Source organism: Geotrypetes seraphini, chromosome 15 (assembly GCF_902459505.1).
Source record: "Geotrypetes seraphini chromosome 15, aGeoSer1.1, whole genome shotgun sequence".
Taxonomy (NCBI): domain Eukaryota; kingdom Metazoa; phylum Chordata; class Amphibia; order Gymnophiona; family Dermophiidae; genus Geotrypetes; species Geotrypetes seraphini.
In genome coordinates this window covers 28,040,023-28,054,531 of record NC_047098.1, presented here as the reverse complement: position 1 = coordinate 28,054,531, position 14,509 = coordinate 28,040,023, and the positions used below count along the sequence as shown (strand labels likewise).

Genomic DNA, 14,509 nt, shown 5'->3' with positions numbered 1-14,509 from the left:
ACGCGGGTTTCTCTTACCCAGATGCATTATCTTGCATTTTTTAGCATTGAAGCCTAGCTGCCAAGTAGTTGACCATTGTTCCAGCAACAGTAGGTCGTGTGTCATATTATCAAGTAATAAGCTTTTGCCTACTATGTTGCAAAGTTTGGCGTCGTCGGCGAACAGTGATACCCTTCCTCTAAGTCCTTGCGTCATATCTCTTATGAATAAGTTAAATAGAATCGGGCCCAGGACCGAGCCCTGCGGCACTCCACTGATCACGTCCGATGCTTCGGATGGGGTACCGTTCACCACGCAATACTCAAGGTGAGGTCGCACCATGGAGTGATACAGAGGCATTATAACATTATTAGTATCGTTTACCATCCCTTTTCTAATAATTCCTAGTATTTTGTTTGCTTTTTTACAGAAAGCACCTCCGTCAACATTCTGCACACAGCCCAACCCTGGTGGAAGGCAAGAACCTCAAGCGTTATTGCCAAGGAGGTAAAGAAACAAGCTGTTTGATATGAAATACTGCAAACTAACCCCAACAGATCAACAACTTCAGCAGCTTTTATTTTTCAACAGGATGACAATTCCCAAGGACTCAGATCTACTACATCCAGAAAACAATTAAAAAACACTGTATATAGGATCCTACCTTTCTATCCAGGCTTTCCAGGACTTCCAAGTAAGGCTCATTGATGCATCGATCATAATCCAGACTCTGAAATGATAGTTTACAATTAACAGGCAAAATGCAACCCTCTTAATCATAGTAACATAATAAATGACAAATGGTCCACCCAGTCTGCCCAACCATACACGCTCTATAAAGTAATCATTTAATTTAAATGGTCCTTTTTCTTAGATATTTCTGGGCCAGAAACCCAGAGCTCTGCCTCAGTAGCGTGCTTAGGTTCTATCTACTGACATCTCCATCAAAATTCACTCCAGCCCATCTAAACCATCCTAGCCATCAAAGCCCTCCCCAGCCCGTCCTCAACTGAATGTCCATATACAGGACACAGACTATGCAAGTCTACCCAGTACTGGCCTTAGCTCCTTCAATATATACCCTTATTTTCTGATTTGAGATCCTCTGTGTTCATGTAATATAAAATCAACATAGTGGGGCGGGGGGGGAGGGGAGGGGGGAATGATTATACACGGTCAAGTCACATTATATGACCACCTGCTAATATCCAGAATAACTGCCTCTGGCAGCACAGCCATTAGCCAGACACCATGGGAGTGACCCAATAAGATGCTGGATGGTTGCTAGATGTATCTGGAGCCATGCAGACTGCAGTGCATCCGACAGTTGCTGACAGGTGCGTGGATTCAGTTGTCAAACACGATCGAGGTGGTCCCAATTGTACTTGACTAGATTAAGGTCTGGGGAATTTGGAGGCCAGGTAAGTAGTTGGAAGTCTTGGTCTTGGCTCTGCAAACCACTTGTGAACAATTCTGACCCAATAGCCGAAGATCATGCCTTTTCAATGTCTGATAAATTGTGCTTTTCCTCCCATGACAACTATTCGTTCATTGGCTGTGCGTCCCTGACATCAGGGTAGGCGGCGGTCATAATAATGTGACTTGACCGTGCATAACAGCAGTTCTCTGCTACTGCTACCACCAGAGCACATACCACAAGTCTCAGCTTCCCCTCCGAGAGCAGCATCCATGCTATACAAAATAATCAGTAAGCAATTTAGGGATGGTTGGCTTAGCAATAAGTTCAGTGAGAGAATTCAAGGCAAAGTACTGCAGTCACACTTCCAAGAATTCAGCCTCTGGACTTTTATATCTAATTTATCCTGTTCATACAATCTTGACGTAATTTCTAGCATCTGGAACTTACAATTTGGCATGATTTGTGATTGCCAAAAAGCTCTACAATTAAGACTTTACAAAAGTTTAAATACAGCTGATAAAGGCTATATGACCTATCCAGTCTGCTCATGCATACCAACTGCCCAACTTAAAATCTCTTCCTCTTCTTGCCTTTTTTTTTTTAAGGAAAGGGGATAGGATTTGATATACTGCCTTTCTGTAGTTACAGTCGCCAGAGGTTTACATTTTTGTACTTGGGACAAGGAATTTGCAGCAGGAATTAAACCAGGCTCCCCTAGTTCTTGGGCCAGTGCACTAACCATTAGGCTATTCCTCAACTCCTATGCATTCTTGAGTTCAGATATCATCATTATCTCTATTAGAAGACTGTTCCATCAATTTTCACCATCCCTTTCTATATAAAATAAAAAGTTTCCTAGGATTATTCCTGAGCCTACCGCTTTAACCATCAGTTACAGCTTTGCTCCAAGTTACAGCTTACAGCTCACTTTCTGCTCAGTCAAGCTTAAAAATGAAAGGTCACATACTATGTACTGCAGAGTCCATAAAAGCAAAGCTTCATAACAGCAGCTTTGGAGATATTCCATATACTGATGTTGTTCTATCTGCTGTACTAATAATAATAACAACAGTTTATATACCGCAGGACCGTGAAGTTCTATGCGGTTTACAATGATTAGAAACGTTACAGATTGAGTGAATAAACAAAGTTACAGATTGAATGAACAAAGTACAGATTTAGAGACAGGTGGTTCTTGCGCTCGGTTGTTAAGGACTAAGATTGAATAGGTTGGTTTCCAATCATGGATAGGACTTTTATGTTCCAAGCAAGTAAACAGCAGTCCTGGTTAGGTAACTACATCAATAGAGCCAGGTTGATCTATGGCGCATTTCGGAAAGAAATTAAGTCTGTATTGTTTTGATAAATTCATTTCTTAAATAGAAGCCATATTAATTACAATTAATTTTACTCTGACTATTCTTAAGAAATATGTTGTACTTTTGCTATTTGTATTTTGCTGATTGTCCAGCTCTCTTCAGTGTAAACCGCCTAGAAATCACTTGATTGTGGCGGTATAGAAGAATAAAATTATGTTGTATCATTATAAAGAGAAAGATGAGAAGATACTGAATAAAATAAATGCATTAAGTATTAAGTTGTAGCAAGTTAATTCCCACACCTCATAATCTTTACGGGGAAGAATCTCCTCATCCCCCTCATGTGTTTCTCCAAGAATAGTCTGAAAAACAAATGCAAAAATAAATATTTGAGGTTGGCAGAAGTTTTCAAGGGAACCCTGTTCTGTGCACACACTTTTCTTTACTAATCAACAAAAGAAAAGAGCAGGAAACTACAAGAGAAAAATCTGTATCATTCAGTTTATTGTAACAGTCTTGAATGGACACATGGAATAATATCCAAAGACAGATAAGATGTGTGTCCTTAACATTGTACCTATGATTAATAAGCTGTAAGCATGTTTTCCAGTCCAATTAGATTCCTTATTCAGATATGAATATATAACAAGACCTTTGGATAATTCTTATAGGTCCAATACAATATCAGAGGCTCTAAAGAATACAACTTTCTCCAGGATCAAATTGGTTAATGGCCTCTACACAACCAAAACCACCAAAAGCTATTTCTTTTACAGATATTCTTTTCTACTTACAATGTTTAATATCATATAAGGACTAAAAGGTAAAGGAATAGAGTGTGAAAAAAAGAAGAAAGAAAACCTTATACTAACAACACCAAAACAAAATGTTCTAGGACAGTGGTTCCCAACCCTGTCCTGGAGGACCATCAGGCCAATCAGGTTTTCAGGATAGCCCTAATGAATATGCATGAAACAGATTTGCATGCCTGTCACTTCCATTATATTTTTCTCTCATGCATATTCATTAGGGCTATCCTGAAAACCTGTTTGGCCTGGTAGTCCTCCAGGACAGGGTTGGGAACTACTGTTCTAGGACAATGTTTCCCAAGTCCATTCTCCTGGAATAACACAGAAACACAGAAAAATGAAGGCAGATAAAGGCTATATGGCCTATTTAGTCTGCTTAACCATGCCAATCAGGTGTTTAGGATATCAAGAATGAATATGCATAAGACTGATTTACATACACTGCCTCCACTATAGGGAAATCTGTTTCATGCATATTCATTGTGGATTTCCTGAAAACCTGACTGGCAAGGGAGTCTGTCTCCGAAAGACAAATTTTGCAATACAATGAATTTTAGGGGAAAAGGAATTTCAGAAAACAAGGATCAGAAATCTTTTTTTTAAAAAAGAAAGAGTTCCACATTTAATGTGGAAAGCAAGAGACCTACAAACTGAGGTCAGATCTGACCCCCCCACCCCACCCCACCCCACCCCACCCTACCCTACCCTACCCTACCCTACCCTACCCTACCCTACCAGCTCCTCGGGGGTGCGGCTCTCCCGCTCCCCACAGCAGCAGCAACAGCAGCAACGCCTGTCCCCACAGCTCGCCATCACCTCTCGCCACGGCTCCAGCTCACGTGATCACAGTCGATCACGTGAGAACGAACCAGATCACGTGGGTAGAGACCAAGCGGCTCGGTCAAAGCTGCCGAACCCACGTCACTTTTAGATCTATCAGTTCTGGCGCAAAGAGCTGGAAGATTGCGCTCTTGTCACGTGACTGCGGTGCCTGTTCCACCCGGGCGCCGCCATGTTGATTGAGCGGCTTTCTTTTGAGCTTTGCGGTGGCTTCCGGAACAGCTGACTTTTGGTTTTCTCCTGCTGCTAGTGACGTCGTAGCAGTCTTCTTACGGGAGCACGCGGCGGGGGCGGTCGTATTAGTGAGGACACCGGGCGGGAGCTGCTGAGAGGTAACAGGTGAGAGGTAGAGCCGGGCATAGCACAGGGCATGGATGAAGGGTATTTTGAGGGGGGGGTAACGGGAAAGGAGAAGAATGGGATGGGTGAGGAGAAGGGGGCTGGATAGTTAGTTAAGGCACCGGCTGCAGGCGCTCTGCTTCCGTTGTGAAATAAGAATAGACGGAGTTCAAGTACAGAACAAAGCTCGCTTAAAAGGATTCAGCCTCGCTGCCTTTGGGAAACACTTTTGCCGCGAAACTGCTACGCGTTTTGATGGTACATTGTGCTATATTTCTTTGTGTATCCTTGCTGACGCTGTACGACTGGTATTGCTGTCATTTAATTTGCTTATTTCCCAAAGTTTCGTTTAGAATATCGCGTACAAGTCTGAGACCGCACCTTCAAAAAGATATACAAAGGATGGAGTCGGGTCCAGAGGAAGGCTACTAAAATGGTGCATGGTCTTTGTCCTAAGGGGTGGGGGGACAGACTTAAAGATCTCAATCTGGAGGGAAGGTGGGAGAGGGGAGATATGATAGAGACGCTTTAAATACCTACATAATGTAAATGCGCATGAGTCGAGTCTCTTTCATTAGCTAAATTTAAGACTAAGCTTAAAAGTTTCCTTTTCAATGACGTTTTTAGTTAATAAATGACTTTACATTCCTTCTTAACCTTAAATCTTCTTATTTGTACTGTACTCCCTTCCTTTTGTTGTAATCCTGAAATATAGAATTTGATACAGAATGTAACCCTTTAAATATATATTTCCTAGTGTTTCATGATTGTAAGTTTTTGTAATTATGTAATATTATTTGTCTATGTAATAATTATCCCATGTTTTTATTTAGTCTTTTATGTTTGTATATCGCCTAGAATGTAGAATAGGCGATTAATCAAAATGCATAATAAACTTGAAACTTGAAAGGAATCTCTGGAATGAGAGGGCATAGGATGAAGTTAAGAGGTGATATGTGCCGGAGAGGGGAGATATTTAAATACCTACCTGATGTAAATGTGCATGAGTCGAGTCTCATTTGAAAGGAATCTTTGGAATGAGAGGGCATAGGATGAAGTTAAGAGGCATATGCACTAGAGAGGGGAGATATGATAGATATATTTAAATACCTACCTGATGTAAATGTGCATGAGTCGAGTCTCATTTGAAAGGAATCTTTGGAATGAGAGGGCATAGGATGAAGTTAAGAGGCATATGCACTAGAGAGGGGAGATATGATAGATATATTTAAATACCTACCTGATGTAAATGCGCATGAGTCGAGTCTCATTTGAAAGGAATCTTTGGAATGAGAGGGCATAGGATGAAATTAAGAGGCGATATGCACTAGAGAGGGGAGATATGATAGATATATTTAAATACCTACCTGATGTAAATGCGCATGAGTCGAATCTCATTTGAAAGGAATCTCTGGAATGAGAGGGCATAGGATGAAATTAAGAGGTGATATGCTCAGGAGAAATCTAAGGAAATACTTTATTACAAAAAGGGGGGTGGATGCGTGGAACAGTCTCCCAGTGGAAGTAGTAGAGACAGACTGTCTGAATTCAAGAAGGTTTGGGATAAGCACATGGGGTCTCTTAGAGAGGGCATAGGATGAAGTTAAGAGGCGATATGCACCAGAGAGGGGAGATATGATAAGAGATATTTAAAATACCTAAATGATGTAAATGTGCATGAGTTGAGTCTCATTTGAAAGGAATCTCTGGAATGAGAGGGCATAGGATGAAGTTAAGAGGTGATAGGCTCAGGAGTAATCTAAGAAAATACTTTTTTTACAGAAAGGGTGGTAGATACGTGGAACAGTCTCCCGGAGGAAGTAGTGGACACAGAGACTGTGTCTGAATTCAAAAAAGTCTGGGATAAGCACATGGGATCTCTTAGAGAGAGGAAGAGATAATGTATGAATTTTCCATGCTCAGTTTCTAGAATCTTAACCAAGAGCAATTATAGGTGTACTGCTAATTAGTGCCAATTAGCTAATTAAGCGATGCATGTAACTGGCACTATTCTATAACTTGCATGCACACACAATTTGACACTTAGAAGGCAATTCTATAAATGGCACTAAAAAATTTGCACTGAAAAAAATAGTGCTTAGCACTATTTCATAAATTGTGAATACATTTAGGCATGGTTTATAGCAGTGTTTCTCAACTTTTTCAAGCTAAGTACCCCCTAAGTTTAACAAATATCAACCGAGTACCCCCGACCACTGACTGGCCAAGCTCTGCCCCAGACCCCACCCCATTATTAATTGTAATGCAATTTTTTTCCATTCATTTTTCATATACACAAAGTATAGACAGCAGATATAAATTCTCAAAACTGACAAATTTCAATCACTGAATTGAAAATAAAATCATTTTCCCTATCTTTGTTGTCTGGTGATTTTATTTTTCTAATCATCTTTTTCCAGTCTCTGGTTGCACTTCCTTCTGTTTGTGCTCAACTATGTTTCCAGGGCTGCCTTATCCATTGACTGTTGTTGTTTTTTTCTCCTTCACTTTCTGTTCTGCACCCATCTTTGGCATTAACTTTTTAACATTTTTCCATTTTTTCTGCTTTCTTCTCAAAATCTACTTTTCTATGTTTTCCCTTCCCTTTCTATCTCTGTCCTCTTCCATGATCTGGCATTTCTTTCTCATTCCCTCCCCGTTTCCATGGTCCTACTTCTCTCACCTTCCCTCCCTCCCCCACAAATGGTCCGACATCTCTCTCCTTCCCTCCCGCCCCCACAAATGGTCCAACTCATCTCTCCTTCCTTTCCCCCCTTCTCACAATCTGGCATTTCTCTCCTCTCCCTCCCACAGTCGGGCATCTCTCTTTCTCCTCCTTCCCTTCCATTCCCTGGTCTGGCATCTCTCCCTTCCTTGAATCATCTCTCCCCCCCCTCCAGTGTAACATTTCTCGCTATCTTCTTTCTGCCTCCTAAAGTCCAACATCTCCCCTCCCTCCTATCTGCCCCCCTCCCAGTCCAACATTTCTTCCTCCTTTTCCTCCATCAGTTCAACATTTCTTTCCCTCTGCCTCCTGCAGGCTTCCTCTCCTCCAGTCCTTATTCCCTCCCCTAACCAACATCTCTCTCTCCCTCCCTCCATAAGTCCAACTTTTCACACTCTGCCCTCTCCCCCTTCCTCTGAGTATGACATTTCTCATTCCCTCCTTTCTGCCCACTCCATCCAACATCTCTCTGGCCCTCTCTCCATGAGTCAAACACTTTGTCCTCCCCACTTCCATCCAGTGATTGCTCCCTTCTCTTTCCTCCCCACTTCCATCCAGCATCTGCCCCCCCCCTTTCTCAACACAATAAACCTAAAGTGCCACTGAACCTCTTTCCCTTTTTGGGTTATCTCCTTTCCTTCCCCTCACCTTCGCAGTGCTTTTAAAAAAACAACGTTTTTTTTCTCTTGGAGGGGCCAAGACACAGCAATCATTCTCATGGGTTTCACGCGGCTGCCCCAAAGCTTTTCCTCTCCTGGCAGAGACAGGAAGATATGTTGGAGGAGAAGCTTCAGGGCAACTGCATGCAGCTTGTGAGAATGGCTGCCACATCATGGCTCCTCAGAGAGAAAACTGATTTAGAAAAGTACCTGTGAAGGTGAGATGAAGGGAGGGAGATAGGCTGACAAGGGGATGAGATGTCTGGATTGTGGGGGTCTCCTGAAGCTGTGGGGCCCAGAACAGCTGCCCTGTTTGCCCTCCCCTAACACCAGCCCTAGGTGGGAGACATACAGCGCTGGCACTGCGTATCCCCTGACAATGGTACACATACCCCCTGATGTTCGTGTTCCATGTGTTGAGAACTTCTGGTTTATAGAATAGTGCTTAGCACAGGGAACTATGGCTACATTTAGGTGTGAACAGATATGAACTAATGTGCACACAGGTGATTATAACACACAATTTAAAAAGATCAACAAAAGTGAGAGAGTATTATACTTATAGATACTACAGGGACCAGTGCAATGATTGAGAATTGAGCCGTATCGGTAGTGGACTAAAAAATTTTGCTTACCTAGTGGTCTCATAAGCTAAAAACAGTTCTCTGAGCACTGAGAAGTGTTAGAAAGTGTATGTTATAATCACCTGTGTGCACATTAGTTCATATCTATTTGCAGTTTAGTGCACTTGGGGCAATTAATTTTTCCTGAATATATATTTGGGTACATTTAGGTGTGACCATTTGCACCAGAGTTGTCCATTATTGGTCCTCGAGAGCCACAATCCAGTTGAGTTTTCAGGATTTCCCCAGTGAATTTGCATGAGAACTATTTGCATACACTGCTTCCAATGTATGCAAATAGATGTCTTTCATATTCATTTGGGAAATTCGGAAAACCTGACTTGGTGAGGGCCAAGGTTGGACACTTCTGATTTACACCAGTGAAAGCATGGTGTAAATCCCCATGCATAAATTAGGTGCAGACTCTACTAACTCTATAACAATGTGCATAAAATTGTAGGAATGCCCCTGCTCAGCCTATGACCCTTCCATGGCCATGCACTCTTTTTAGATACATGCACTAGAATTTACATGCACCTTTTTATAGAATATTCCTAAAAAGAAGTGCATGCAAATTCTAATTATTGCCAGTTATTGCCAATAATTGCTTGTTGCCCAATTATTGGCACTGATTTGCTTATTATTCAGTTAAGTTATGCATGCAGTTCAAAGTGCCATATGGGGTTAGTGCGCAATGTTGTTAAGTTTATAGAATTAGAGGGCAGAGGAAAGGCATGGCCCCAAACTGCCTGTTTACCGGCACTTCCTTTGCTCACCGGCTGCCACTACATCGTCGGGTGAGAGAGGGAAGGGGGTTGTCAGGACCAGCTCTACTGCTTTGGGTAAAGGAGGGAGGGAGTGGGGGGGGGGAGAAGGGAGGAAAAAAAAGTGACCAAGATAGAAGGGAAGAAGATGTTGGACCTACAAGTGGAGGTGGGAAGGGAGACACAACTATTTTTTATATTAACTCTCAATAACCAGAAACCATAGTTATCCAGTATCCACCAATCCCCATTGGTGCTGGATAACTGAGATTCTACTGTATACAGTTAACAGGTTACAATTTGCAGTAGTTCCAGTGCAAGTTTTTTCAATACAAGTTTTTATCCTGACTTGCCACATACTAGAGAACTAATACCAATATACATTGTACAGGTTGCAATTTGCCATAGTTACAGTGCAAGATTATTCAGTACAAGCTTTTATCCTAATGAGACACGTACCGAGGATTTGTATCAATATACATTTGTAATCTGTTGGCCATAGCTGGAGGAGTTAAGTGAAGAGGTATGTTTTTTTATTGCTTTCCTAAAGTTGAGGAGTCCTTCAGGGGAGATAATCTGTGGGGGCAGTTGATTCCAGTGGCTTGCTATGAAGTGGGAGTAGGAATGTCATTTAGCAGTTTGCAGTTGAAGGGCACGACCAGGGGGCATTTTGAGATGTATTTCACCATGGGAGCGGAGAGACCTATTCGGCAGGTACGGAGGAAGCTTGGTTGTCATGTAGCCTGGTGCCATCTTGTGCAAGGATTTGAACGCTAGCCTCAGGCCCTTGAAGATACAACTTTTGGCTACTTGCAGCCAGTGAGCCGATGATAGAGCCTGGGAGACAGTGTCACAAGCATGGAGATTTTTTTAGAAGTCCGATTGCCACGCTTTACACGTATGTTCTTTGCTGTGAGTCCGTTGACTAGTGCTTTGCAAGGCATAGATTTTTTTCAGTCTCTGGTGTTAAATGTATTTTACAAGAACAAAATATCTCATTTAGATCAGATCTGGAGAGAGACCCCTTTGGTAAGAAGTTGGCAGAATGCCCCTGATTATGTTTCTTTTACTGGTATAGCTGAGTAGTTAGGCCTAAAGAGAGTTCCAGGAATAGGAAGAAAAGTGCGTGATGTCAGGTTTCACCAAGAGCTATTTTGGTTTCAACTAAAGCAGCCAAGGCTGTTGTCAGCTATCTCTGTCCCTGAATTGGACACTGCTCTACCCTGTGGATTCTGGCCTTCTGACTAGCCCATAGAATATGACAGCACAATGATACAAAGGCCTATCTAGTTTGACTTTCATATGATGATAGCATAAACCAGCTTTACTCTTACTTCTCCACACTATGGATCTTGGTGTCTTTCACCTACCTTCTGGTTTTGTTACTTTAATTTTTTTTTTTCCTTCAGCACATCTATTTTTTTGTTTGTCCTGAGTCTACCCATTTTTTACCTCACAAAGAATTTCCCTTTTCTCTAAAAAGTACTTTGCTGTTGTGAATAATTTATATCTAGTGTTTTTGGGTTTGTTTGTGGGGGGGTTTTAATAGGAATTTGTTTGGGTGATCTTTGGAACCTGAAGATACAGTATTTTATTTTTTCATTCAGTGACTTGTCAAGCTGTGGCATTTGTTGCCAGAAGATGTGGTTAAGACATATAACATGGCTGAGTTTAAAAGGGGTTTGGACAGATTCCTACCATACTGTATCAGACCAAAGGTCCACGAGGGTCATGTATTTGAACCTTGTCCACCAGTGTGTCCTGACCAGGGTTGGCTCCACCTATAGACTTAAGTGAGGCCCTGGTTCAGGGCCCCAAAATCTCATTCCAGCATCTCTCTCCTCCCACCTCTGTTTGGGTGGAGAAGGAGAGATGATGGGATTGGGATTCCTGATTTTTGCACTCTTTATCACCAACATTAGGGGAGGAAACTTGATATAGAGGGGGAGCTACTACATCATGGGAGGGCTCCAATGCAAAAGTTGGCTCAGGGTGCCACAGTTCTTGAGCTAGCCCTGGTCCTGACTGAAAAAAGTTGGAAACCCACTGTGTTAGATGACATCAAGGACTACTTTATGGAGCAGCTGATTCAGAAATGAAGAAGTGGAGCAGTTCTAGACAGAAAGGGAATGGTAAAGGAGGAAAAAGAGGTAGCTGACAGGTTAAACAAGTTCTTCTCGTCGGTCTTCACAAACAAGGACACATCCAATGTACCTGAACCCGAAGAGATCATAAGTGGAGATCAAGAAGAAAAGCTGTCGCACATAGAGGTAAGCCACGAGGATGTCCTCAAACAGATAGATAGGTTGAAAAGCGACAAATCACCAGGCCCGGACGGAATCCACCCAAGAGTACTAAAAGAACTAAGAAACGAGATAGCAGAAACACTCCGACAAATTTGTAATCTATCCTTGAAAACTGGGGAGATCCCGGAGGACTGGAAAATTGCAAACATTACACCTATCTTCAAAAAGGGATCGAGGGGGGACCCGGGGAACTACAGGCCGGTAAGCTTGACTTCAGTTCCAGGCAAGATGGTAGAAGCACTGATAAAAGACGGCATCAGTGAGCACACAGAAAAAAAAATGGACAACTGAAAGCGAGCCAGCATGGCTTCTGCAAAGGAAGATCGTGCCAAACAAATTTACTACACTTCTTTGAAGGGATAAACAGCCAGATGGACAAAGGGGAACCCATAGACATCATATATCTCGACTTCCAAAAAGCCTTTGACAAGGTACCTCATGAGCGGCTACTTAGGAAGCTGTGGAACCATGGGGTGGAAGGGGACGTATACAGATGGATTAAGCACTGGTTGGCAGGCAGGAAGCAAAGGGTTGGTGTGAGGGGCCACTACTCGGACTGGAGGAGGGTCACGAGTGGTGTCCCGCAAGGGTCGGTGCTTGGACCGCTGCTGTTCAATGTATTTATAAACGACCTAGAAATGGGGACAAAGTGTGAAGTCATAAAATTTGCTGATGACATGAAACTATGTAGCAGGGTTAGAACCGAGGAAGATTGTGAAGACCTACAAAGGGACCTAAATAAACTAGAAGAGTGGGCAAAAATATGGCAAATGAACTTCAATATAGAGAAATGCAAGGTCATGCATATAGGGAAAAAGAACCCAATGTTCAGCTACAAAATGGGGGTATCAGTGCTAGGGGAAAGTACCCTTGAAAAAGACCTGGGTGTGCTGGTGGACACAACAATGAAATCAACAGCACAATGTTCGGCAGCCTCAAAGAAAGCAAACCGAATGTTGGGTGTTATTAAAAAGGGTATTACAAGGATGAAGGAAGTCATCCTGCCGCTGTATTGCGCGATGGTGCGCCCACATCTAGAATACTGTGTCCAGTATTGGTCACCGCACCTCAAGAAAGACATGGCGATACTTGAGAGGGTTCAGAGAAGAGCGACGAAGATGATTAAAGGTATGGAAAACCTTTCATACACAGACAGGTTAGAAAGGCTGGGGCTCTTCTCCCTGGAAAAACGGCGACTCAGAGGAGACATGATAGAGACCTTCAAGATCATGAAGGGCATAGAGAAGGTAGAAAGGGACAGATTCTTTAGCCTACTGGGAACCACTAGAACAAGGGGGCACTCAGAAAAATTGAAAGGGGACAGGTTTAGAACCAATGCTAGGAAATTCTTTTTCATTCAGAGGGTGGTGGACACCTGGAATGCGCTTCCGGAGGTTGTGATAGGACAGAGTACACTACTGGATTTCAAGGAAGGATTGGATTAGTTCCTGAAAGATAAGGGGATTGAGGGATACAGATAGAGGTAGAGATAGACTCTGATAGGGCATAGACAGAAGGACAGGGGGGCTTAAATGATTTAAACAAGGATCACCTTACAGGTCATGGACCTGATGGGCCGCCGCGGGAGCGGGCTTCTAGGCGCGATGGACCTCTGGTCTGACCCAGCGGAGGCAACTTCTTATGTTCTTAATCCTTAGTGGAACCAAATGATCTAGTTCAAAAAGTAACGGTGCTGGGGGCCACTGGACAGCAGTGGTCATAACATGATCAAATATGATTTAATAACTGGCATAAGTACACACAGGAAATTCAATGCATTAGCATTCAAAAAGGAGACTATGATAAATTGAGGAAAATTGGTTAAAAAACACAAAACAAAACAAAAAACCCTTCGTGGCACAGCACTGTGTTCATCTAGTAGAAATGTTAAGACATTGAAAGTCCTATGCTTTGATTCTACATCTTCCTGTATGTGTGATTTTTTTCACGTGTCTTGAACCAAGGGCTTGGCATGTTTCATGAAGACTTAAATGTACATTGATGCAAGTTTAGCACAGTGATTCTCAAACCAGTATGTCTGTCCCAAGTGGCGGGAGATGTGTTTCAAAAACATTTGACATCGACAGCAAGCCTGTGCTCTCCTTAGCAACCATCTGTGCCTGCAAGCTGGGGAGAGGAGAGATCTAGAGAGTCGGGTACCTGAAATCTCCAAAACTGGTCATTATTTCTGCTTCCCCACTACCCCCCAGTGACAATTGCTGCCATCGGCTCCAAATAGAAATGTTAAAGGTCTGCTGCCAAAGGATTGTACTTGCTACACAGTTTCTGAGTAGCATATTTGCAAGTTTTTTTTTTTGTGTTGCTATTGGAGGCGACACTAGAATTTGAATATACAGTATATTTGTTTTGTATAGCAGATGAGAAAAATCTGGGACTGATGTTACTATACAGTTTTTAAAAAAAAAAATACGGAATTGAATGTCAGGCAAATTCACACTAAACTTAGTGTTAATGAAATAAATATTTAGATAATTAATTCAGCTTTGAATTTAAGGGGTCCTTTTACAAAGCCGTGCTAGCAGTTTTATCGCACGCACCGGATTAGCGCACGCTAGCCAGAAATCTACCGCCTGCTCAAAAGGTAGCGGCTAGCGCGTGCGGCAATTTAGCGTGCGCTATTCCGCGTGTTAAGGCCCTAGCGCGGCTTTGTAAAAGGAGCCCTAAGTGTTCAGTGTATGAACACTATTTGCTAGGCGTGCCACAAC

The 14,509-nt window shown here is 42.5% G+C and overlaps 2 protein-coding genes across 4 annotated transcripts in view; one reads left to right on the top strand and one right to left on the bottom strand.

Moving 5' to 3' along the window:
* Window positions 1-4,514, bottom strand: part of CLCN6 (chloride voltage-gated channel 6) — a 49,463-nt gene extending 44,949 nt beyond the window's left edge. The window contains exons 1-3 of the mRNA XM_033921231.1: window positions 4,263-4,514; window positions 3,021-3,080; window positions 644-709 (exon numbers count right to left, since the gene is read on the bottom strand). Of these exons, the coding sequence (XP_033777122.1) occupies window positions 644-709; window positions 3,021-3,080; window positions 4,263-4,340 (204 nt within the window). The 5' untranslated portion in view covers window positions 4,341-4,514. The remainder of the gene's footprint in view (window positions 1-643; window positions 710-3,020; window positions 3,081-4,262) is intronic.
* Window positions 4,515-4,549: 35 nt separating this feature from the next.
* Window positions 4,550-14,509, top strand: part of MTHFR (methylenetetrahydrofolate reductase) — a 43,762-nt gene continuing 33,802 nt past the window's right edge. Inside the window, exon 1 of one of the 3 annotated variants that reach the window (XM_033921233.1) lies at window positions 4,550-4,706. The gene's annotated coding sequence lies outside the window, so the exon portion shown is untranslated. Of the gene's footprint in view, window positions 4,707-4,808; window positions 4,965-14,509 lie in introns of those variants that run through there. The other 2 variants (XM_033921234.1, XM_033921235.1) reach the window with 2 other exon arrangements.